Here is a 26,834-nt window from a genome sequence, read left to right as displayed (position 1 = left end):
TCTCTTATGTCTCCTGCACTGGCAGGCAGGTTCTTTACCAGTAGCGCCACTTGGGAAGCCCCCAATTATAACATGTGTGGTTACTAATTTCAAGGATACCTACAATAATTCAGTTCAGTTCAGTTGCTCTGTTATTTCCAACTCTTTCTGACCCCATACACTGCAGCATGCCAGGCTTCCCTGTCCATCACCAACTCCTGGAGCTTGCTCAAACTCATGTCCATCAAGTCAGTGATGCCACCCAACCATTTTCTCTGTGTCCCCTTCTCCTCCTGCTTTCAATCATTCCCAGCATCAGGGTCTTTTCCAGTGAGTCAGTTCCTTGCATCAGGTGGCCAAAGTATTGGAGCTTCAGTTTCAGTATCAGTCCTTCCAATTACTATTCAGGACTGATTTCCTTTAGGATGGACTGGTTTGTCTCCTAGAAGTCCAAGGGACTCTCAAGAGTCTTCTCTAGCACCACAGTTCAAAAGAATCAATTCTTCAGTGCTCAGCTTTCTTTATAGTCCAATTCTCACGTCCATACATGACTACTGGAAAAACCATAGTTTTGACTAGATGGACCTTTGTTGGCAAAGTAATGTCTCTGCTTTTCAATATACTGTCAAGGTTAGTCATAACTTTTCTTCCAAGGAGCAAGCATCTTTTAATTTCTTGGCTGCAGTCACCATCTGCAGTGATTTTGGAGCCCCCAAAAATAAAGTCTCTCACTGTTTCCCCATCTATTTGCATGAAGTGATGGGACTGGATGCCATGATCTTAGTTTTTTAAATGTTGAGTTTTAACCTAGCTTTTTTACTCTCCTCTTTCACTTTCAGCAAGAGGTTCTTTATTTCTTCTTTTCTTTTTGCTATAAAGGTGGTTGTCATCTGCTTATCTGTGGTTATTGATATTTCTCCTGGCAATCTTGATTCCATCTTCTGCTTAATCCAGTCTGGCATTTTGCACTATGTACTCTGCATATACATTAAATAAGCAGGTTGACAATATACAGCCTTGACGTATGCCATTCCCAATTTCAAACCAGTCTGTGTTCCACATCCAGTTTAAACTGTTGCTTCTTGACCTGCATACAGATTTCTCAGGAGGCAGGTAAGGTGGTCTGGTATTCCCATCTCTTTCAGAATTTTACAGTTGGTTGTGATTTACATAGTCAAAGGCTTTGGTGTAGTCAGTAAAGCAGAAGTAGATGTTTTTTTCTGGAATCCTCTTGTTTCATTGATGATCCAATAGATGGTGGCAATTTGATCTCTGGTTCCTCTGCTTTATCTAAATACAGCTTGAACATCTGGAAGTTCATAGTTCATGTACTGTTGAACGCTGGCTTGGAGAATTTTGAGCATTACTGTGGTGCAGTAGTTTGAACATTCTTTGGCATTGCCTTTCTTTGGGATTGGAGTGGAAACTCGCCTTTTCCAGTCCTGTGGCCACTGCTGAGTTTTCCAAATTTGCTGGCATATTGAGTGCAGTGCTTTCATAGGATCATCTTTCAGGATTTCAAAAATAGCTCAACTGGAATTCCATCACCTTAACTAGCTTTGTTCATACTGATGCTTCCTAAGGCCCCACTTGACTTCACATTCCAGGATGTCTGGCTCTAGGTGAGTTATCACACCATCATGGTTATCTGGGTCATGAACATTTTACTATTGCTATTTGGTGGATATAGAAATAACAAGTTATAGACTTTTCTTCTTTAATTTACACATGCCTACTATTTCTTGGGGGCTTTCCTGGTGGCTCAGACAGTAAAGAATCTGCCTGCAATTCAGGAGAGCTGTGGTTGGGAAGCCCCATAGAGAAGGAAATTGCAACCCACTCCAGTATTCTTACCTGGAAAATTCCATGGACAGAGGAATCTGGTTGGCTACAATCCACGGGGTTTGTAAAGAGTCAGACATGACTGAGCAAGCAACAAACACACTAGTTCTTGGAGTCTCTACTGAAGAACCAGTTTTTGTGTAAAGTAACATGCTAAAAACCTTCCAATACTTTAAGTACCATCTAACATGGATGCCACACAGAATTATAGCTAAAGGGCAGCATTACACATCCAACAAAAAAATTGTGATGCTGATATTAGCATTTTTATCATTTACCTTAAGGCAATTATTCATGGAGAGATTTTCACAGGTAATTATGATAATATCTTGTGGCAACAACTCCTCCATCCAGCCTTAACTGTCATACCTCTCCCATCCCCAAACACTTATTGTAGATTTTTCTGATAAATAGGTCATTTATTTTGTAGTCAAAAGATATAAAAGTGGAAATGGTATGATTAATAAATCAAGGAAATATATATAATTAGTATATTTTTGTGTATCTTTAGCATGGATTTTGCCAAAAGCCTTTAAGATATCATAGCTACATGCAAGTTTTAACTGCTTACTTTACTCTTTATTTATTTCACATAGAGGCCTCTTCAACTAAGTAATAGCGGCCATTTGCTTAACTTGAGTTCATTTATTACATCATAGTAATAAACTGTAGAGTTTCAAACTTCATAATGTATGACTCCTATAAAACTCTTAGAGATTTTATATTATAAATACATTATATAGAATATTGATCAAAGAAGTAATCTGATATAAAATACTAATGTTAGCATAAAATCTCTGTGCTTCAGTTATGAGTCCAACATAATACAAGTCAAACAAGAGCTTATAGTAGCACTGAGTGAGGACCTACAGGCATGAAGAACTAGGCTGGATTTTCGGTTTCCAGTTAGGCATGTGAGAGGCTAGAAGTTGCCATTCTGTCCTAAAGAGTGAAAAGCAGAACAAGCTGAAAAATCACCAACTGTCTTCAAATTTGTCAGAGAAACAAGGTCATAGGGGCAAACCTCTTTGTCAAATTTGAAGAGGCTGACAAGGAGCTACTGAGAATCACAACTAACCAGAGCAGAAACCCACAGCACAAACAACCACAGGAACTAGGGCCAGGGTAAGGAAACCTGAACTATAACTGACAAATTGCTGGAGGCACAGTGAGGGCAAGTCCAAGAGCTCAGGAGAAGACTCCAGGAGGACCCAGTCATGGGGCAATTGTCCACACTTTTGTGAATTTCACCTCTAGGAACTCAACCAGATTCTTACAGTGAATATCTGAGAAAAATCCCATTGTGCTTCTTGTAGGGAGAGGGGAAAGGAAGCCTTTTGAAATACCCCAGAGCACTCTGTTCTATAGAAGGCCTGCTCTCAGAAGAAACTATTTAACCAAAGCTTAATTTGCTGGTGTTTTATCAGGGTGTAACTGACCTAGGGGGAGGGAAATAGCCAACTTCAGGTCCCTCTAGCCATCCTGTCCCACCAAAGGAGGACGGGAAGGAGACACGGGCTCACTGAAGACTGAGACCAAGTCATAGACCTATAGAACACGTGCCTTCCCTCATGCTTACCACCACATCACTAAAGGTCTATTTATAGCAGTTCCCTTTAACCAGTACATCATGTTCAGCCATCAAGAGAAGCAATTACAAAACAGGCTAAATGGCAAAAAGCAGTTTGAAGAGACCAAGTCAACATCAGAACTAGAGTCAGATATAGCAGTACTGTGAGAATTATCAGATAGGAATTTTTTAAAACTATGATTAATATGCTAAAGGCTCCAGTGTAAAAGTGAACGGCATAAAAGAACAGATGTGCAATGTAAGCAGAGAGATGGAAAGTCTCAGAAAGAACCAAAGAGATATGCTAGAGATCAGAACATTGCAAGAGTAATGAAGAATGTCTTTAGAAGGATTATTAGTACATGGACATGGCCGTGGAAAGAATTTGAGCTTGAGGATATCTAAACAGAAAACCCCAAACTGAAAATCAAGAGGAAAAAGATAAAAATGGAACATCTAAGAACTGTGAAATGACTATAAAAACCTGTGTGCAATAGGAATTCCAGGAAAAGAGAAAGAAACAGAAGTATTTGAAACAATAATGGGTGAGAGTTTCCCCCATTAATATCAGACACCAAACCACAGATTCAGGAAGCTCAGAGAATACCAAGCAGGATTGGTGGCAACAACTGGGCTAAATGTGTAACTATATTATTTCATTCCAAACCAAGTTTGAAAATTTGCTATTCCCCTTTCACAGATGTAACTTCTCCAAGGTAACATGGAACTAATCTTGAAATCCAGTTCTATCTAAAGCCCTGTCTTAAAGAATTCCAATTAAAGCCCTGAGTTAAACATTAATATTATTTCTTCCAGTTAATGATATTAGCTACAATTTTAATTACTTATCATGTACCAGTAATAACTTTAATAACTGAAAATATATTACATAACCTTGGTGGAGTCTAGTATATCTATAATTTTGTGAGGTAGTTCTTATACTCACTTTACAAATGAGAAGACTGAAGTTTATTTTTTTAAATTGAGATATAGTTGATTTACAATGTTAATTTTTGCTCTACAGCAAAGTGATTCAGTTATACATATGTGTGTGTGTTAGTCACTTAGTTGTGTCTGACTCTTTGTGACCCCATGGACTGTAGCCCACCAGGCTCCTCTGTCTATGGGATTCTCCAGGCAAAAATACGGGAGTGGTTAACCATTCCCTTCTTCAGGGTATACATTTTTTTTCTATTCTTTTCTACTATGGTTTATCCTAGAATACTGAATATAGTTCCCTGTGCTATATGGTAGGACATTGCTATTTATCCAGTCTCTATATAATAGCTTACATCTGCTAACACCAACCTCCCACTCCAACCCACCTCCAAACACTTCTTCCCCTGGCAACCACTTGTCTTTTCTGTACATCCATGAGTCTGTTTCTGCTTTGAAGATAGGTTCATTTGTGTCATATTTTAGATTCCACATATAAGTGGTAACATATATTATTCATCTTTCTCTTTCTGACTTATTTCACTGAATATGATAATCTCCAGTTGGATCCATGGAGCTACAAAGAACATTATCTCATCATATTTGTGCCTGAGTAGTATTCTGTTGTATGCATGAACCAGATCTTTATCCATTCATTTGTCCATTGACATTTAGGTTGTTTTCATGTTTTTGGTATTGTAAATAGTGCTGCTATGAACATAAAGGTGCATTTATCTTTTTTGAATTATAGTTTTATCCAACTATATGCCCAGGGCTTCCCTGGTGGCTCAGAGGTTAAAGTGTCTGCCTGCAATGCGGGAGACCTGGGTCAGGAAGATCCCTGGAGAAGGAAATGGCACCCCACTCCAGTATTCTTGCCTGGAGAATCCCATGGACAGAGGAGCCTGGTGGGGTACAGTCCATGGGGTCGCAGAGTCGGACACGACTGAGCGACGTCACTTTCATTTTCATATGTCCAGGAGTAGAACTGCTGAATCATGAGGTAATTCTCTTTTTAGTTTTCTGAGAAACTTCTACACTGGTTTCCACAGTGGCTGCACCACTTACATTCCCACCAACTTACATTCCCACCAACAGTAGAGGAGGGTTCCCTAGAAAACTGAAGCTCAGAGAGATTAAATAACTTGACCAAAAACATACATACTAAGTATCAGATGTGAAACCCAGGTCTCCTGCATTGTAAGCGAGACGCTTTGCCATCTGAGCTACCAGGGAAGTCATCCTAAAGCTAAAATTTGTAAGACTGTGGATCCTTTATTTATAACCTGTGTATATAAAGGGAAGGATGTGAGACAGGGCTTTCCCTTGGCCATTCTAGTACCTTTTGTATTAAGCTCAGCAGTCATAAATATCATCACTGCTCTGGACTTGGAAGCAGTATTAGATAGAAGGACAGAGGTCAATTCCTAATGATACTATCTATTAACCTTGTGATCTTAAAGTTTGTGTCCCATTTGCCTCATTCATGAAATTGACATGATGATATACAGTATCTGCTTCAGAGTGCCCTTAAAAGAAATCTTTTGCTACATCATATAACTTTGAGCAGATCATTGCATGTAATAAGTACATAAGATAATAGCTATTACTTAACATTTTTCTTTAAAATTACTTTTGCACCTACACAAATACATTTAAAAAAATCATATTTCAGGCATAAGTGGAAATACCATTTAACTTGTATAAACACATGGAAATCTTAAAAACAAATACAATTAAAACAATCTTATTATCTTGCCAGCCAAAATCTCTGAGCCTGAGAGTTGCTCTCTGCTTGTTAACTCTGCAGGTATTTCAGAGAGCTAAAAAATCATGTAAGCACCAATCTAAGATCTACTGAGAGGATCAGGGATTCAAAAGGATTAAAAATAAAATAAGTGCCTCACTATGTGAATCTATTTTATTCAAAGCTGGTATGTTATTGTTCTAAAAAATAAAGTACTTAGAATTCTAAAATTTGGGGAAAATGTAACCGAGCATCGACTTTTATTTGCCAGTAATCTTACCTTTTACCATCTTTTACTGTAAGCATGGACGGAAAGTATTTTTGTTCTTTTAAAACCATAAAGAACATTTTGAGGGTACTGAGTGATAGGTCAGCAACAAAAAGTTAAAAATGTGAACTCGTAACCTGAGCCAGAGGAAGCTGGAGCTTTCATCATGCTAAAAAGGATAGCAATGTCTCTGCTCTGAAAATGAGGAGCTATGAGCTATCTATGTGGATAGAACAGAGGAACCTACTGGGCTGTTCAGAAGTCACTGTGTATGTAAAACCAAGATGACAGAGAAATCCGCTTCTGCCTCAGGAGCTTAAAATTCCAGATAACAAAGGAAACCACCTTATGAGACTAACGTTGCTCTATTAGTTTCAGCAAAAGATTCAAGCACCCTGGCTTCCTGAAAGATCTAGAGTTGCCAAATGCATTGAAAGGGGCAGAAGATAGGAGAGGAAATACGATGTAGTGACAAAAGTGGCAGACAAAAGGAAACAGAAGACCCAGCTTGTGTAAGGAATGGGGGAAGCGGAAGAGCATGGGACAGCATGGGAGCACCGGGTCTTCGCACAGCCTCTGCCCTGGGAGATCATGCGAGTCGAGCCAAGTCATCTGAACTCTTGCTAAAATCTCAAATTGGTGAAACAGAGATGATGGCTCCTACCTCTGAAGTATGCTCTGAGGCTAGATTAAGGTGATGTCTGTAAAGGATGTCACCTACACTGAGAATTCAACAAATGGAGGAGGAAACTCACAGGCCAAGTGCAACGTACGGATACTTTTCAGAACTCATTTTTTGAACAAATTCATAGTAAAAGGAGGAACGTGAGTCAGTAGGTAAATATAGAACATGGCTTGGGTAGTAGATACTATTAGTAAATAACTACTAATTCTATTGAGTTTTGCCATTGTTTGTTAAAAAATCCTTACCCTTAGAGAAACATACAGAATTATTTACAAGTAAAGTGATGGAATAACTGTGACTTGCTTTACAATACTCAAATAAAAAAATAAAAATTCCCTATTAGATGAAACAAGAAGGGCAAAAAAAAAGTAATGAGTCCATGTAGTTTCATTGTAGTTCCTCTATTTTTGTGTGTTTCTGAAAATTTCCACACACTCACACCTTTAAATATATACATATATATATACATACAGATTAAAAGACACAAGCATCAGTCAATAAATATCCTGTTATTGTTTTCATCACAGTTGTTATTTTTACTGCACAGCGTAGAACTTCCCCAAGGCTTGGTCCACACAATGAAAGGAAGGGCTTCTACATAGAAAGATCTAAAGATCCTAATAAACCCACAGAGAAGTAAGATTACTGTGGAAAAAAAGTTAAAACTGAGTTTAGAGCTAAAAGAACTGACCCAGAGTGGTCTCACTTGGAGATAATCTAGAAATTAAGATCTTAGGAAATGAAATCAGGCTGTTACCAATCCTAGAAATGTCCATTTTGTTTTGCTCAGATCTCTCTTAGTTTTAAAACTGTACACTTTTTACTGCAGCCAAACTTTCGTTTCTTCAATATTTTTTTTAATTACTTCTTAGAAAATGACTCTATTTAAGGCTTCAATTTGATTATGACTTTCTCAAAAGGAAGGAATTGATTATCTCTCAACCTTTGAAGGAGTCCATCACAGAAGAAGACAACCTGAGGACCCAGGAAACCAGATAGACCAATCCAAAAAACCCTAAATGATCGAAAGAGCTGGCAACAGGGTGAAGGAAGGAGTCTTAGGGATGACTGCAGGCATAAAGTAAAGTAAGGTCCTGGATAACTCAGGAAATATAGATAGCACCATGCACTCAATGGACATGAATTTGAACAAACTTAAGAAGGACATGGAGGACAGAGGAGCCTGGTATGCTGCAGTCCATGGGGTCGCAAAGTATCGGACACAACTTAGCAACTGAACAATAAAATGGAGGACACATGGAATCAGTAAAGGAAAGTCATCAAGAGCAGTCTGGAATAGATAAACCTAATATATAAATTAGTATCTCCAGATTCATATTTTTATCTACCGAAGGGTGAGGCAGTAGACGTAACGTGGGGTTGCGGTGAAGATTAAATGACTTAATGCACATAGAACACTTCAAATATAGCTGGAATTTACCAAGTACTGTATCAGTGTTAACTATTGTGAATATGCTTAAACCTTGCTCACTATTCCAAGCAGTTCTGGCCAAAGCAGATACTTTTGATGCATAGATGCAGTTATGTGGGAGACCATATTGATTTTAAAAAGCAACTCAACAAATCAGAGAGACACAGCACTATTAGAACTTGTATAAGCTTTCACCTTGTCTCTTCATTGTTTCACTTTTAAATTATAATCCCAAGTTTTTGTCAGGCACAAATATCTGTCATAGTTCCTGTTCAACTCTGAACAAGATTCTCTGGAATATTCTAACAGATTTTTTTTTTTTAATTTCCTGGCTTGTTTTTTTCCTGCTTCTAGATAGGAATAACCTTTCTAACAGAAAGGGTGATGATATGAATGTGCTGGGAAAGGTCTGGATAGCTACAAACATCTTCCTCCCATCTGTGGCCAGTGTGTGAAATCCCCACATTAGTCATTCCTTTGTAGGCATGAAAGGCTTCTGCTAAATGTAACTGTTAGCTGGGAAAGGAAGCACGTAGAGCTTTGGTCAGCTATTAAGACTCCACCTTTAATTGTTTTATCAGTTTTCCCAGCATGCATTCATTTACCCTTTGATAGTGCAACAAAACATTATTGAATGTGTATTAGAGATGGGATTAAAGAATTGAATGAGCTATTCCCCCAGCTCTGAGGAGCTCTAACACAAAAGGAGTCCCTGGGTAGAGGGGTTGTAAATGCCATCATTGGAATCAGACAAATTTGGGTTCTCAAAACTCTATATCTCACATTCTTCAACCACTGACTGTTTCAGTAAATGGTTTAATAATGTGTAAGTGCTTTTCCAAGTTGCTATCCAAGAATAACAAATATTAGCTATATTATCATTACTTTTATTATTATATAAATTAATAACAAACCAGAAGTTAGTACATATTCAAAGTTCTTTGGTTCTAGCTACTGTGTAGTACCTTATTCTGCCTGGGAAACTTAAGAGCTTCTTCTAAAGAGATGATAATATAGCTAAGTGTGGAGTCAGTGCTCACACGGACAACTTTGGGAAGAGCCATGAGGCAATTAAGACAATAATATGTGAAAAAGTGAGAGCTTAAGTGGAAGTAGAGCAAAGATGTTTTTTTGGGTAAATGTAATATGAAGGGTTGCAAGGGTAAGTTGTGGGTGTTTGAGAAGGGTCTTATATATGGGTGAGTGGCTTGGACTTTGATCAATAGATATAAAGTACCAATTGAGATGTTTTAGGAGAAAAGATAAAATCATATTTATTTTTGAGAAAAACTACCTATCACTCATGTAGCCTAGAAGTATTGATAGAAAAAGGGACTAGTGATAGGGCTTCAAGGAGAAAGTTGCAGTGACCTACTGGATGAAACGTTAGAGAGAATGGAGATGAAATGGAAATTTGAACACACCCCCAAACTAAAATCAATGAAACATGAGGTTGTGTCAAAGGACAGCCGCTCAATTCAGCGTCCTGAGAGCCACCTAGAAGAGCCCACTCCACAACCTTGTCCATCTCCCAGTGTCATCTGCCTCCCATCCCCACACGTATTCACTCCATCACCACGTCCAGTTGCTCCAACCCTGCTCTCCACTCGCCATCCTCGCTGCCATGGTCTGAACATCAGGCTACCACCATCTAGTCCAAAGACTGCCTCATTATATTTCTATTTTACTATAGCTGAAACTCATCTCTTTCTAATATATACCTATAGGCTGTCACAGTAATAAGCTAACAAAATTTGATCACATCACCCTCTGGGTTAAAATTTTCCAATCACTAGCCACTACTTATAGGACAAAAGATAAGCTCAGTGATGACTAGTTAGATACCTACTTCCCTATCCTCAGTATGGCCAGACTCATTCCAAGAATCCAGTGGCTAAGAGATTTTGCTGTTTACTCATATCCTAAGGATGTATGGTTTGAATTTCTCCTTTCTACATGATTTCTCTATGATGAAATCAATCACATTCTTTTGACAAATTTTGACAGAAAGGTTCCCCCATAACAATTTCACAGAGACATTTGGATGAACTAAATAAGGCATTCAGATCCCTCTATGATCTTTCCCTAGCTTATTTCCAATATGATTTTCCCAAATCTTTCACTCAAGCCATGCTGTTCTGTTCATTGTCTTTTCTTGGAACACACATTGTGCTTTGATACTTGTAAGTTTCAGCCCATGCCATCCCTCTCACGTGGAACATACTGCCTCTTTCTCTCTTCCTCTCCAGAACCTAAACATTCTCTACATCTGTCTTGCTCTGTGAAATGTCCCCAAGTCACCTCAATATACTGGAAATTCTCTGAAATGTCCTAGCACTTAGCATCTCAGTCACTTATTTGCAACTTAACATCACTTCCTGTCTTAGGATATTACTGTATTATTGTATTCAATTATTATTTATATTTTACATTGTTTTAGAACTTTTAAAGTGTTTATGCTTTATTTCCTTCACTGGACCATAATTTCCTTGAAAGTTAGGGCTGACCTGTATTCATTTTTTAAGCCCTTTATTTTATATGTGTGTGTGTGTGCGCACGCTAAGTCGCTTCAGTCATGTCTGACTCTTTGCCACTCTGTGGACTGTAGCCCGCCAGGCTCTTCTGTGAATGGGATTCTCCAGGCAAGAATACCGGAGTGGGTTGCCATGCCCTCCTCCAGAGGATCTTCCTGAACTATGGATTGAACCCATACCTCCTGTGACTCCTGCATATCAGATGGAATCTTTACTGCTGAGCCACAGTAAAGAGTTCAGGACCTAGTAAACTGTTTGAATTAATGAACATCATTTTTTACTTATTAAATGTTATAATCTTAACAGAATAAATTGAAATATAGCGATTAACCTATTTTTATTACATTTTTCCAGACAGGCAGGAATGTATGTGCTTCCTTCATGAAAGAATCATTAAAAACTATATGGCCAAACACTGTGCAATACTTGGTTTAGTTGTACTGCCCACTGAGCAGAGAAAACCTTGCCTTTTAAGGACAGAGGGTTAAGGAGGAAGGAGGAGGGGAGACAGATAAAGGGGAAGAGCAAGGGGAAGAGATTGGAGAGATGAGGCGAAGAGAGGAGAGGGACAAGGAAAGGGAGGGGAAGACAAGTGGAAGGAGAAGGAAAAGAGAAGGGAGTTATTCTCTTCTGATTAAACTGGTGGGCAAAGCACTTTCCAAAACATATAGGATCCTGTTGCTGACTAAACCAGTTTTGCTCATTCTCTCCCTTTGGTGTGTCATGTATGATATAAAGTCCAGTTTTCACTGGGCAAAATTGTCTTTGAAGGTCATTCTGATGGCTTAGAGGAAGGTTAGGCTACAGGCTGGGAAGGCGTGTTTAGGCAGCACCTAGGATGCCAGCACTGAAACATTGGGAAGAGTGAGAAGGCTTTTAAAACTTTCAGAGGATAAAGACATTGACATGATGTGTCTACTTACCAAGATTCTAGTGCCTTTTTTCTATAATTGGTAGGGGTGGAATATGAAGCAATACAGTATTGTAATTAGTATGGAAAACATGAGACTAAGTTATTAAAAAATGTTAAATTACTATTTTAAATTTACCGTTCCCCCCAACACACACAACTCTGATTTCTCTCACAGGTTATTTTTTTTTTAATTCTTTTTTCTAACCTGCTTTCTTACCAATAGCATTAAAAGTTCCATTTCATTGTTGAAACGTAATATAATTTTATAAATTGTTACAACTAAAAAGCCTGGATAGAACTGTAGTACCTGTGAATATAAACATTTTCAATAGTGGAAACATCTCGTTTATTTAATCAGGGTCATTTTTTAGTAGTCATATTGTTGGGGGAAAAAAATAATCACACAGCAAAGAAAGTTATGACCCAGCAATCCTACTGCTGGGCATACACACTGAGGAAACCAGAATTGAAAGAGACACATGTACCCCAATGTTCATCGCAGCACTGTTTATAATAGCCAGGACATGGAAACAACCTAGATATCCATCAGCAGATGAATGGATAAGAAAGCTGTGGTACATATACACAATGGAGTATTGTTCAGCCATTAAAAAGAATACATTTGAATCAGTTCTAATGAGGTGGATGAAACTGGAGTCTATTATACAGAGTGAGGTAAGCCAGAAAGAAAAACACCAATACAGTATACTAACACATATATATGGAATTTAGAAAGATGGTAATGATAACACTGTATGTGAGACAGCAAAAGAGACACAGATGTATAGAACGGACTTTTGGACTCTGTGAGAGAGGTGGGGGGGGGGATGATCTGGGAGAATGGCATTGAAAACATGTATACTATCATGTAAGAAACAAATCGCCAGTCTATGTTCGATACAGGATACAGGATGCTTGGGGCTGGTGCACGGGGATGATCCAGAGAGATGATATGGGATGGGAGGTGGGAGGGAGGTCAAGATTGGGAACTCATGTACACCCATGGCTGATTCATATCAGTGTATGGCAAAACCAATACAGTATTATAAAGCAAAATAAAGTAAAAATAAAAATTAAAAAAAAAAAGAAAGTCAGCCCTTGCAGGGCAGGGAGATGCTAATGAAAGTCCTAAATGGTAAGAAAGTGGTGATTCTGAAGAACTGAATGTTGCACCAGCCTCTGGATGCTTCCTCCCTTTGACACAGCAAGTTATTTTATGTGGTAAGAAAGTAAGGGTTGATGCAATACCATTATTTACTAGAAATCACATGTCAGGAGTTCATTTTAAAAAAATTAAAAAAAGAGGAAGTTCAGGCTAAGCAAAACTTGGGTCAACGGCTGGCTTACGTAAATATGAAGGTTAGGTATGACTGCACCCTTGAATACAGTCCTGCAGAAGCAGCCACCTGGAGCCTTTCTCTCCTTCAAAGCAAAGCCTCTGAGCAGAAAGGAAGAGCCACCACTCAAAGGCAGCCACAACTCAAGCTGGTGCAAATAACGGAACTGCACAGACAGCCACCTACGTGACGTGATTTCAGAAGCACATACACACGCTACTTCCTGCCACCTAAAAGCCTTTGACACTTCTTTGAAACTTGCCTGGTTTCCACCAAAGCACGAATAGACATCATGTGAACTGAATTGGCTTGAGTATTTTGTAAAAGGAGGAAGTTTGAAGCACATCTTAAGAAAAACTTGGAAATAAATCACCTTTTTCAGCCATACATTTTCACATATATATTGATTATGTAACCATTTTCAGAAGATCATATTGAAATGCCAACTATCATTAGGACCCTCTTTAACTTTCAGACCTCAGGCCCTTTCTCTGTTCCTCATGTGTGCAATCACTGTAGTATTCTTCCTTCCAGTCCTTGGTGAGAAGCTCATGCCCACTGCCTTTTTGTTACCTGCTGTTTGTCACCCTCGGTGCACTCCTGATCACACAGCACACAGACTTCTTGTCACTGTGACTCTTCAGCCCAAAAGACACCTCCACAGTGAAGCCCTTACTGGCCATCTCATCCATAAGCAGCCACTGCTAATTCTGTCAACCCTCTGATGCTAATTTGGTTTTCTTCTTTTTGCTTCTTACTTTCTTCTTTACACTTCTGGTATTTTAAATGCAAGCTCTATTTATGAATTCACCCATGCAACAAACATTTCTTGAGGACTTAACATATGCCAGATACTATCCTATAATAGTTCCTAGTGATTCATCAGTGAACAAAACAGATAAAGACATCTGCCCTCAAGGACCTTTTGTCCTGGCTGTGGAGTGGAGGTGCTCCTACGATAAACATAATACATGAGGAAATAGATGTTTGAAGGTAGCAGTGCTTTAGAGGAAAGAAAAATATCAGGGCAATTTCAGAAGGATCAGGAGTGTCAGGTTGTATGGGTAGGAACTGACTGCAATAAGAAATAGAATCAAGGTGGGCCTCAGAGAAGCTGAAATTTGATCAAACTGAAGGAGGAGACAAAGGTGTTAGCCGTGTAGGTATCTAATGGTTGGAAGAGTATTCCAGGCAGGGGGAACCACTAATACAAAGACCTAAAGCCTATGCATTATCAGCAAGTTCCAAAAATAGTCAGAGAGCCGTTGTGACAATAATTAAGTAAGTAAAGAGGAAGCAAAAGTCTTAGTGTCAAGGGGGCAAGTTCATATAGAGTCTTTTACTTTGAGTGAAACCGAAAGTCATTGTAGTGTTTGGAGCAGAGGCAGGAGGTGATCTGACTGATGGTTTAAAGGCTACTCTACACTCTGATTTGAGAGTAGTCTGTAGAGATACAAGGGAAGAATGAGACCATATATATTGGAACACCACAGTATGCATGGCCCTAGGAGACAAAAGATGTGTGTTAGATGAATTAAAATATGAATGAATGGAATATGGAGGCTGAAGAATAAGATAAACAGAGATACTTAAAAGCATGAAGTAATGGGTGATATATTCACATTGTTGGAAAACAGAGGTAGAACATTAAGGTCATACCTTATAATTATTTGTATGCCAATATGTGTGTGTTTATATCTATATACATAGATATGAATATTTACCACTTACCTTCTCTGTGGAAAACACTTTGAATTTTGACAGATGTTTTCACCTAATTTATGCCACATCTATAAATGTATGTGTATTGTAGTATGCATTAATGCCAAGCTCTATATAATGCGGCTACTTCCATTTCCTGAAAAATAGCACATCCTAGTACTGTCTAGCTGAGACGGAATTTTTTTAAATTCTGAGCTGTATGGAAGAAGTCTGTTCTCACAGAAACAGAGGTCACGGTTTCAATTCCCATTTAGATATGTTAGTTTTAAATGAGGGAAATAATTTTCCAGCCACAGATTCTTTCTCAATGCCAAGAAACTTACTTGTAAAGAGATAGTTTGCATGGATGCTCAGTTGCGTCTGACTATTTGCAATGCTATGGTCTGTAGCCTGCCAGGCTACACTGTGAGAAAAGGTCAAAAGAGTGAGTCTGGAAATCCCTATACAGATGTATCTCGGAGGGAAAAAAAAGACAGATGGCATACTTGCTATACGTTTATGTAAGAAAGGCGGCGGACATTTAAAATGTATTTTTTAACATGACAATATAGTCTCAAGATGATTAATTTCAAGGTTAGACAATTTTAGGATTGGAAAAATTATCTCATGTATCTAATTATTTAGTTACTAAGTTGTGTCTGACCCTTTCACGACCCCATGAGCTGTAGCCTGCCAATCTCTTCTGTCCATGGGATTTCCCAGGCAAAAATACTGGGTGGGTTGCCATTTCCTTCTCCAGGTAAATAATTATCAAATGTGTACTATAAACGTGGCACTGACAAGCCAAAGTTGAGCAGAGTAGTAGACGCCTCTGCATGGTTGATTATACTCATTCCCAACCAAGGTACCATCACTCTTAAGGACAGAAAATTTGTTGTTAGGTAAGACAAAAAACCTTAAACTTTTAATGTATAATATATATATATATACACACACACATACACACATACAATACATAAACAGTTATACAGTCTGAAGATCCCTTAGGAAGAGAAAAGAGATGGAGAAACACTTGTCTATTGGAAAGCAAGTAATTATAATAAAATATAATAACTCCAGTGATAGGGAAAGCATAGAATGCTTTAGAAACACATTCCAGGAGCAGCTAACTTGGTAGAGAAGGAGGTAAGGGAAGGCTTCCAGAGAGAAGTCACACTTCAGCAGAGCTATAAGGGATGGCAAGTAGGAATTGCTCAGGCAAACAGGTGGAGAAGTTGTTCTAGAATCAAAGCAAAGGAAGAGCTCATGCAAAAGATCTGGACAATCTCTAAACAGACTTTCATTGAGAAAAATCCTATATAAACCTCTTAATTTTCTAGCTTGGCTAATTTGACTAATTAATTCATGAAGTTGAGCCATAGAGAAATCACTGCAAACTGAAAGCTGAATTTGGGTCACATTTTGTACCTCAAGTTGTCCTCTCTCACATAAGAGCCTTTCTTTCCTTTTTCTGTCATCATCACAGTGAAACTCTGGCCAAATCCTGTCAGAGAATTCCAAGAGCCTCCGTTACTTGTCTCCCTCTTTGTTACCCAATAGCATTAGAAAAACATAATGATCATAGGAAGTAAAGTGCTAAATCAAAGTGCCTAGAGTGCACCCCTGATGAATCCTTTCTCTGCTCTCAAATCCTCAATATTGATCCAAATCAACCCCTTGGCCTACCTGCCAAGTGTTTGAACACAGCCTATAAATCACTGATATGGGAGTACTCAAGTATTCCATTAAGTCAGTAATTCCTAAACTTTAGTAGAAGCTAAGGGACTCTGTAGACTTACCCTCATTCAACCAGTCACAAATATTTAGAGTGCCTACAGTGTGACAAATTTGGAAAATTTGGAAAACTCAGCAGTGGCCATAGGACTGGAAAAGGTCAGTTTTCATTCCAATCCTAAAGAAAGGCAATGCCAAAGAATGCTCAAACTACCGCACAATTGCACTCATCTCACATGCTAGTAAAGTAATGCTCAAAATTCTCCAAGCCAGGCTTCAGCAATACGTGAATCGCGAACTTCCTGATGTTCAAGCGGGTTTTAGAAAAGGTGGAGGAACCAGAGATCAAAATGCCAACATCCACTGGATCATGGAAAAAGCAAGAGAGTTCCAGAAAAACATCTATTTCTGCTTTATTGACTATGCCAAAGCCTTTGACTGTGTGGATCACAATAAACTATGGAAAATTCTGAAAGAAATAGAAATACCAGACCACCTCACCTGCCTCTTAAGAAATCTGTATGCAGGTCAGGAAGCAACAGTTAGAACTGGACGTGGAACAACAGACTGGTTCCAAAGAGGAAAAGGAGTACATCAAGGCTGTATATTGTCACCCTGCTTATTTAACTTCTATGCAGAGTACATCATGAGAAACGCTGGACTAGAAGAATCACAAGCTGGAATCAAGACTGCCGGGAGAAATATCAATAACCTCAGATATGTAGATGACACCACCCTTAGAGCAGAAAGTGAAGAGGAATTAAAAAGCCTCCTGATGAAAGTAAAAGAGGAGAGTGGAAAAGTTGTCTTAAAGCTCAACATTCAGAAAACAAAGATCATGGCATCTGGTCCCATCACTTCATGGGAAATAGATGGGGAAACAGTGGAAACAGTGTCAGACTTTATTTTGGGGGGCTCCAAAATCACTGCAGATGGTGATTGCAATCATGAAATTAAAAGATGCTTACTCCTTGGAAGAAAAGTTATGACCAACCTAGATAGCATATTCAAAAGCAGAGACATTGCTTTGCCAACAAATGTCCGTCTAGTCAAGGCTATTGTTTTTCCAGTGGTCATGTATGGATGTGAGAGTTGGACTGTGAAGAAAGCTGAGCACTGAAGAATTGATGCTTTTGAACTGTGGTGTTGAAGAAGACTCTTGAGAGTCCCTTGGACTGCAAGGAGATCCAACCAGTCCATTCTGAAGGAGATCAGCCCTGGGATTTCTTTGGAGGGAATGATGCTGATGCTGAAGCTCAGTACTTTGGCCACCTCATGAGAAGAGTTGACTCACTGGAAAAGACTCTGATGCTGGGAGGGATTGGGGGCAGGAGGAGAAGGGGACGACAGAGGATGAGATGGCTGGATGGCATCACTGACTCAATGGATGGGAGTCTGAGTGAACTCCGGGAGTAGGTGATGGACAGGGAGGCCTGGCGTGCTGCGATTCACGGGGTCGCAGAGTCGGACATGACTGAATGACTCAACTGAACTGACCTGAACAGTGTGACAGGTATTTTTCTAATCACTAAAGCTAGAGCCACAACATGGACCTTGCTCTCTCAAGAAGCAATTGCAAGTAGAAATAAATAAATAAATCTAATGATTTCAGTTAATGATAAGTGGTATGAAGTAAGTTTTAAAAGGTTCAGTAATTAAAGAGCACCTTGAGATAAGGAGATGGAAGAATATAGATAAGGAGGTGATATCTGAGCTAAGACCTAAACAAGAAGAATCAGCTATACCAGAGTAACTTACCTGCCTCCTGAGCAATCTGTATGCAGGTCAAGAAGCAACAGTTAAAACCTTAGATGAAACAACAGATTGGCTCCAAATCAAGAAAGAAGTACATCAAGGCTGTATATTGTCACCCTGTTTATTTAACTTATATGCCAAGTACATCATAAGAAATGCCAGGCTGGATGAAGCACAAACTGGAATCAAGTTTGCCAGGAGAAATATCAGTAACCTCAGATATACAGATGACACCATTCTTATGGTAGAAAGCGAAGAAGAACTAAAGAGCCTCTTGATGAAAGTGAAAGAGGAGAGTGAAAAGCTGGCTTAAAACTCAACATTCAGAAAACTAAGATCATGGCATCTGGTCTCATTACTTCATGGCAAATAGATGGGGAAATGATGGAAATGGTGAGAGACGTTATTTTGGGGGGCTCCAAAATCACTGCAGAAGGGGAGTTCAGCCATGAAATTAAAAGACACTTGCTCCTTGGAAGAAAAGCTATGACCAGCCTCAACAGCATATCAAAAAGCAGAGACACTACTTTGCCAACCAATGTCCATCTCATCAAGGCTATGTTTTTTCCAGTAGTCATGTTTGGGTGTGAGAGTTAGACTATAAAGAAAGCTGAGGGCTGAAGAATTGATTCTTTTGAAGTGTGGTGTTGGAGAAGACTCTTGAGTTCCCTGGACTGCAAGGAGATCCAACCAGTTCATCCTAAAGGAAATCAGTCCTGAATATTCATTGGAAGGACTGATGCTAAAGCTGAACTTCCAATAATTTGGCCACCTGATGCAAAGAACTGACTCATTGGAAAATATCCTGATGCTGGGAAAGATTGAAGGTGGAAGGAGAATGGGACGACAGAGGATGAGACAGTTGGATGGCATCACTGACTTGATGGACATGAGTTTGAGTAAGCTCCGGGAGTTGGTGATGGACAGGGAAGGCTGACGTGCTGCAGTCCATGGGTTCTCCAAGAGTCAGACACAACTAAATGACTGAACTGATGTGACTATCAGAGGGAAGAGACCCCCAAACACAGGGAGAAGCAAGGGCAAGGACCCTAAATGGAAATGAAAACGCACAACCGATAGTGAATATACACCTCTCTAGCTATAAGTAAGTAAGTAAGTAAGTAAGTAAGTAAGTAAGTGAAGTTGCTCAGTCGTGTCCAACTCTTTGCAACCCCGTGGACTGTAGCCTACCAGGCTTCTCCATCCATGGGATTCTCCAGGCAAGAATACTGGAGTGGGTTACCATTTCCTTCTTCAGGTGATCTCTCTGACCCAGGGATCGAACCCAGGTCTCCTGCATTGGAGGCAGACGCTTTAACCTCTGAGCCACCAGGGAAGATGCTATACCTTTCTTAAAATGCCATTTTCAGTATCATTGGTTTGCTACAGTCAGCTACCTTGCTCATGCCTCTTAAGAACCTCAGGATGTCTCTCTGAAACCAGCAAGTAGAGTTAATGTTTCTGGGCCCCTGCAAATGGCTATTTTCAGTGCCAATGACCAGAATCTATGTCCTGTCACCTCTACACTAAAGCATGTTATACATCAAATTGTTTTACAACTTCCAGGGAAAACCTGAGTGTCCTAAAATCCATCTTGCATCCTTGAATAAAAATCCTTGTGTTACCTGCTCAAGAGGCAATAGTGCTCTGTGGTTGCCCATGTGTGAAGTAGATTTTCTGGGCCAGAAGCCCACTTCTGACACATTAGTTTTTGGTCCATGGACAACTTGCCTAAAATTTCTGTGCCTAAATTTCCTATAAAATGATATTGCCTCATGTGATTTTTATGAGAATTTAATAATGCAATGAATGGAAAACACTTGAAAGATCTTTGGTACTTTATAAATTATTATAATGCCTATTATATGAATTCTGAATTCCTGCTGAACTATGTCTACAATCCCCAGTCAAATTCATTCCATTTCCTCAGCCTGACACAGGTTTTCTTCATTTCCAGTGGCCAAATTTCTACATACTTATAAAGCTCACATAAATTGCCATAACCACCTTGAAATTTTTCTCGAGTTTAACTTTAGGAAAACAATTTCCCTCCTCTGAATAACTATTAATACACTGTTTATACCATTAATCTAATTATTCACAATCTTACAAGGTAATTTTGTTCATGTTTTGCTACTCTGCTAGATTGTAAATAATTTAGAGCATTGATATCCTATAGAAATATACTTTAAAATATTCTACTTAAAATTTTTTTAATCAGGTAGATGAGTTTTGGTAATACATTTTTAACTCCATATCCAAAAGATTATCATTTACAATGAAATCATTATAAACAAATTAATGAAATATTTTCTATTTTTGTACTAAGTTTTTGAAGTCCAGTGTGTATTTGACATTTATGGTACATCTCAGTTTGGACTAGCCATATTTCAAGTGTTCCGTGGAAAGATGTGGATAGTGGCTACCATTCAGGACAATGCAGTTTTAAGGCTTGTATCATCCTATATAGCTCATTATTTATCATAATGCCTAACTTAGCACATTTTCTATTTCAGAATTTCAATTAATATTTATCAAATTAATTACTTATTTTACTAATGTATTTAGAGTAAATACAAAATCTTATCCCATAGAAAACATGTTTCTGCTATTCCTAACACAAGTAAAAATATAAAAACCATAAAAGTAAGAAAACTACTCAACTTTGTTTAAAGAATAAAAAATTTGTTCTTCCTCTGGAGTGAAACATTTTTCACTTCTCGTTAGAATATAGTTAAGTACAAGCCCTGGATCTCTAAAAGAAATAGTATGTATAGCAATAACATCATTGACTTTGTGCTTCACAAGTTGAGGGGAACAACTCAAGCCTACTTTCCCAATACAAAGAAGAATTTTAGACAAAAGCAAATGACTCTTTTTTTTAATTGAAGTAAAATTGCTATGTTACATTATTTATGATTCAGGTGTGTATTACCATTTAATATTTGTATATGCTGCAATGTGCACAAAACCAAAAAATCTAGTTATCAATCATCACCATACAATTGACATTCTTCAACCATTTGCTCATTCCCCAAAACCCCCTCCCCTCTGATTGGTAATCACCAATCTGTTATCTATATCTATGAATTTATTTTTGTTTTGGTTTGTTTAATCATTTGTTGTTGTTTTTTTAGACTCCACATATGAGTAAAATCATATGGTATTTGTCTTTCTTTTGTCCAACTTATATTACTTAGTCAATAATATAACTAAGTACCGTAGAGTCCAGCCATGTCATTACACATGGAATATTTCATTCTTTTAATCCCTGAGTAGTATTCCATTGTTATATATATACCAGATCTTCCTCTTCCATTCATCTATTGATGGACAGTTAGGTTGTATCCATATCTTGGCTATTGTAAATAATACTGAAATGAGGATAGGGTACATATATCTTTTCAAATTAATATTTTTGTATACTTTGAGTAAATACCCAGAAGTGGAATAGTTGAATCATATAATAATGTTTTCTTAATTTTTGAAGTATCTTCATGCTGATTTTCACAGTGGCTGGACCAATTTAGATTTCCATCAATTTACATTCCCACCAACCCCAAAGTGTACAAATGTTCCCTTTTTTCCACATCCTCTTTAGCATTTGTTATTTCTTGTCTTTTTGACAATAATCATTCTAGATGAGAGATTTGAGGTATATCTCTTTGCAGTGTTGAATCTCATTTCCCTAATGACTAGTGATTTTGAACATCTTTTCATATGCGTGTCAACCATCTGCATATCTTCTTAGGTAAAAGTCTGGTTCCTGATCTTAGTGTAAATGCTTTCAGTTTTTCACCATTTAGTGTGGTGTTTGCTGTAGATTTGTCATGTATTACATTTATTATGTTGCGGTACCTTTGTTGATATTTTTTCATAAATGGATGTTGAATTCTGTCAGATTCTTTTTCTGCTTATATTAAGATGGTCATAGGATTCTTATCATTTATTTTGTTAATGTGGTATAACACACTGATTGATTTTCAGACCTTGAACTATTCTTGCATTCCTGGGATAAATCCCACTTGATCCTGCTGTATGAGTCTATTGTTGGATTCAGTGTGCTAATATTTTGATGAGGATTTTTACATCTACATTTATTAAGGATACTAGCCTGTACTTTTCTCTTTTTTGGTGGTATCCTCATTTGGTTTTGGTATCAGGGTAATGTTGATTTCATGAAATGAGTTTAGGAGCATTCCCTCCTTTTCAACATTTTGGAAGAGTTTGAAGGATAGTATTAAATGTTCTTTTAAATTTGGGGGAGAATTCACCCCTAATGCTTTCTGATCCTCGACTTTAGTTTGTTGAGAGATTTTTTTAAATCACCATTTCAATATCTTTACAAGAAATCAATCTATTCAGATTTTCTTCATGATTAAGTATCTTCTATTCAGTATATTTATCCATGACTAAGTCTTAGAAGATAGTTTGTTTCTAGGAATTTATCCACCTCTTGTAGGTTGCCTAGTTTGCTGGTCTATAATTTTTATAGTAGTTTCTTATGCTATTTTTTATTTTTATGGTGTCAATTGTAACTTTTTCTCTAGATGTTACATTTATAAATATATATGCACCCAGTAGAGGAGCACTAGAATAAAGAAAGCAAATATTAGGGCTAAAGGGAGAAATTGACAGCAATACTTGGGAGCTTGGAGTCATAGCCATTGGACTACCAGAAGTCCCGCTTGAATATTACACTTAAATCAACGGATACATCATCCATATAGAAAAATAGTAAGCGAACATCAATTTTAAACAACACATTAAACCAAATGAACCTAATAGATTAGATATACATATATAGAGACAAAAAAAGAAACATTCCATCTAAAGCAGCAGAATACACATTTTTCTCAAGTGTACATGGGCCATTTCCACACACTTAGGTCACAAAACAAGTCTCCATAAATTTAAGGAAACTGAAATCCTGTCAAGCATCTTCTCTAAACAACAATGTCATGAAACTAAAAATCAACCATAAGAAAAAACAGAAAATCACCAAATTTGTGGAGATTGAACAATATGCTACTGAATAACCAATAACCAACTAGAAATTCAAAGACACAAGCACAAAATACATAGGCAAATGAAAACAGAAATGTAAACACAAAAATCTATGCTAAAGCAGTTCTAAGAAGAAAGTCATGATAATAAAACAGGCTTACTTCAGAAACAAGAAAAATCACAAATAAACAATCTAGTTTTGTACCTAAAGAAAACTAGAAAAAGAAGAGCAAAACTGCCCAAAGTTAACAGAAGAGATGAAATAATAAAGATTAGAATGGAAATAGGGGCTTCCCTGGTGGCTCAGATGGTAAATAATCTGCCTGCAATGCAGGAGACCTGGGTTCAGTTCTTGGGTTGGTACAATCCCCTGGAGAAGGGAATGGTTACCCACTCTAGTACTCTTGCCTGGAGAATTCCATGGACAGAAGAGCCTGGCAGGCTCCAGCCTATGGGATCCCACAGAATTGGATACAACTGAGTGATTAATACTTTTCCTTTTTTCAGAGTGGAAATAAATGAAATAAAGTCTGAAAAGACAGTATAAAAGGTCAATGAAACTAAGAGTTAGTTCTTTGAAAAGATAAATAAAATTGAAAAAAAAAAAAACATTAACTAGATTAACCAAGAAAAAAAGAACCCAAGTAAAATCAGAAATGAAAGAGTAATTAAGTCTTAAGTGTGCAGGATTTGTTTATCCTGAATGTATTTCAAAACAATTTTTCTGCTCACCATACGATTTTTCTAAGTGTTGTGTTCCAAATATTTTCAATGTTTTTATAATTGGTTTTTCTAGTTAATCAGATGCAGTTATAGAAAATGAATGACATTTTTCAGTAGTCATTAACAACATCCTGACAGGATCAAACCAACTTGAACTGTTCCTAGAATAATGATGATATGAAAGAACTTTATATACTGATATGTATTCTATTATTCTTAAATTGGACCTACTTACTCCTTCCCTGTCACCATTATTCCTAGCTTTCCTTTTAACCATAAATATCCATATGTCTACAATATTGAATTTGTAGAGAATTATAGGAAATTAACAAAATATAGTAATTAGGGAGGTAAAATTACTCACCTTTGGTAATCTCAATGCTAATTTGCAAATTGGCAACTGATAATTGTTTTCATTAAATGTCAGAGATTCATCCAAGTTGTGGACTATCTTTTCTTTAGGTACTTTATAAACTACAATGGCACCCTTATAATGAGGGCAGCTATAGTTTCCAAATTCATCCACTTCTTTGATTTGGAGTTCCAGTCTAGGTTTCCTTTGTAAATGAAAAATAAGCTTGTAGTCTTTCCCATAATCCTTCCCATTGCCTAAATAAAAGTAAAATGTATTTGTTACTATTAATACACATCACATTTATAACTTAATTTTTAAAAATTCAAATAATCATTCATTTTTTAAATTTATCTGTTGTGTGTAAATACTTCTTGAACCTAGCAAAGCGGCACTGACTGAGATTGTGTAAATGCTAAAAGAATTCTCATCTATACTTGAACTATGTTCTCTCTGGCTGCTTCTAGATCTCATATCCTTGGTTCTTTTCTTTTTTTATGCATTTGTGGGAATCATCGTTGATCTGATTTTCACTTTCTGTTACATTTTGTGACAAGAAACCATTGGAAATATTTAGCTGTTTCTCTACTTAGAAAATTGTTTTCACTTCTTAACAATGACATTTTTTCCTTTCACTTAACTATCCATATCACATTGCACACTATCATGACCTTACAATAGACATTCTAGAAATATATTCTCCTATATGGTAGCAACATGTAGCTTTTAAAATTAAAGTTGAAACTAAGATTAAAAATTCAATTCCTTAGGCATTCTAAGTGAAATAACCACATTTCAAATGTTCAATACCACATCTGTCTGTAGCTACCTTATTGGAGAGTACATATATAAAACATATTCATCATGGCAGAAATACAGTGCTGTTCTAGAACTTTCAAATGTAATAGTTTCTAGATTTAATAGTTACTAAAATTTCTATTAAAACCTAATGAATCCCCCCCATACAAGGATACATAAAAGTCTTCTCAAAGATCCACTGAAAATAATGGAACTTTAGTGAATATAACATTTCACTCACGGGGGTTTTACTGTGACTATCAGGCTATTTCACCTTCTCATTGCAATAGTAAAACAGACACTGTCACACCCCCTAAGGCAGGTGTGCATCACCCTTCACAAATTTAAAAGGAAGCTATAAAGTCACAGTTATAGTATGTTTCTGACATAAAGATCTAGATCCAAGTTGAGCTTCTAGTATTTATTTACATGGTAATATTTATCCAGTTCTTTCACATCTGAACGTCTTAGAGCTTTCACTTCCTTACCTTTAAAACAAGAGAAATAAAACTTACCTCCTAGGATTGTTCTGGGAATGAAATGAGATACTGTGTGGATAGAATGATTAGCAAGGGGTGTGGCACATAATAAGAGCTCAGTAAACAAGAGCAAGACAGCAAATGAGAAGAAACAGACGGGATTCTTACATTGTTTTGAATTTGTATTTACGACAAAAACAACCCACTTAAATTTCTTAAAGAAATGTCAGTATGAAGCTTTTATATCAGCAGCAACTTCCTGCTGCTCTGAGAGGCCTGAAAGTTGACTTCTCCGAGATCTCTCACTCTCTATCTACCTATCTCTATCTTCCTCGCTATCTCTCTGACTGGAAACTTCCAATCTTCCCAATGAAATAAGAGTTGAGAGATGTAGGTGACATCAATACTTTTCTCATTGTTGTGGCTGCTAGAGGTCATTTTGGTGGCTTTCTAAAGCACAGTTAAATCTTGAATTAGAATAACTCCAGGTTATGGAAAGTATAGCAGTATGCTCCTTTGCACAAGTCTGTGTTTTAGGGGCAACCTGGTTCCTTGAAGAAAACAAATTCCTAAGACATTCTAAGATAAGCATGACTAGACAGATTTGCCTTAAAAGAATCACTCTGGTTAAAAAAAAAAAAAATGGGGGTAGTGGGGAGGAAAATTATTTGGAGTCACTGAAACTGAAATACCATCTTGAAAATAATAAATTAGAGTTTCTAGATCACTGGGGGAGCACCTAACAAACTCCTACTTCCATCCCTCTAGAGTACTAGCAAGCAAAATGTTGCTACTCTTGTCCCAGTAGAATATAATTTACTAAATTTCTCCTTCTATCTCATGAATGGTGCTCCCTGCCAGGTACACACTTACTCATAAGGAATAATTTACATACATACATTGTATAAAGATTGAGGATGAGAAATAGTCACATTTCTATTTTGACCTAAACCTTATCGACCTTTTATTGCCAGTTAATTAAAAAAAACTAAAGATCTAAAATGTAAATCTTTAAGAATCACATTTACTTATGAAATAAGGA

The 26,834-nt window shown here is 37.5% G+C and overlaps 1 protein-coding gene across 1 annotated transcript in view; it reads right to left on the bottom strand.

Annotated features, from left to right (window-relative positions):
- The window catches only part of DTHD1 (death domain containing 1), an 86,754-nt gene that overhangs the window by 21,834 nt on the left and 38,086 nt on the right, over positions 1-26,834 (bottom strand). Inside the window, exon 7 of the mRNA XM_018049361.1 lies at positions 24,528-24,772. Coding sequence (XP_017904850.1) covers positions 24,528-24,772 — 245 coding nt within the window. The remainder of the gene's footprint in view (positions 1-24,527; positions 24,773-26,834) is intronic.

The sequence above is a fragment of the Capra hircus genome, chromosome 6 (assembly GCF_001704415.2).
Source record: "Capra hircus breed San Clemente chromosome 6, ASM170441v1, whole genome shotgun sequence".
In the NCBI taxonomy this organism is placed as follows: Eukaryota; Metazoa; Chordata; class Mammalia; order Artiodactyla; family Bovidae; genus Capra; species Capra hircus.
Note: the sequence above shows the minus strand (reverse complement) of the source record. Positions and strands in the feature narration are given on the sequence as shown.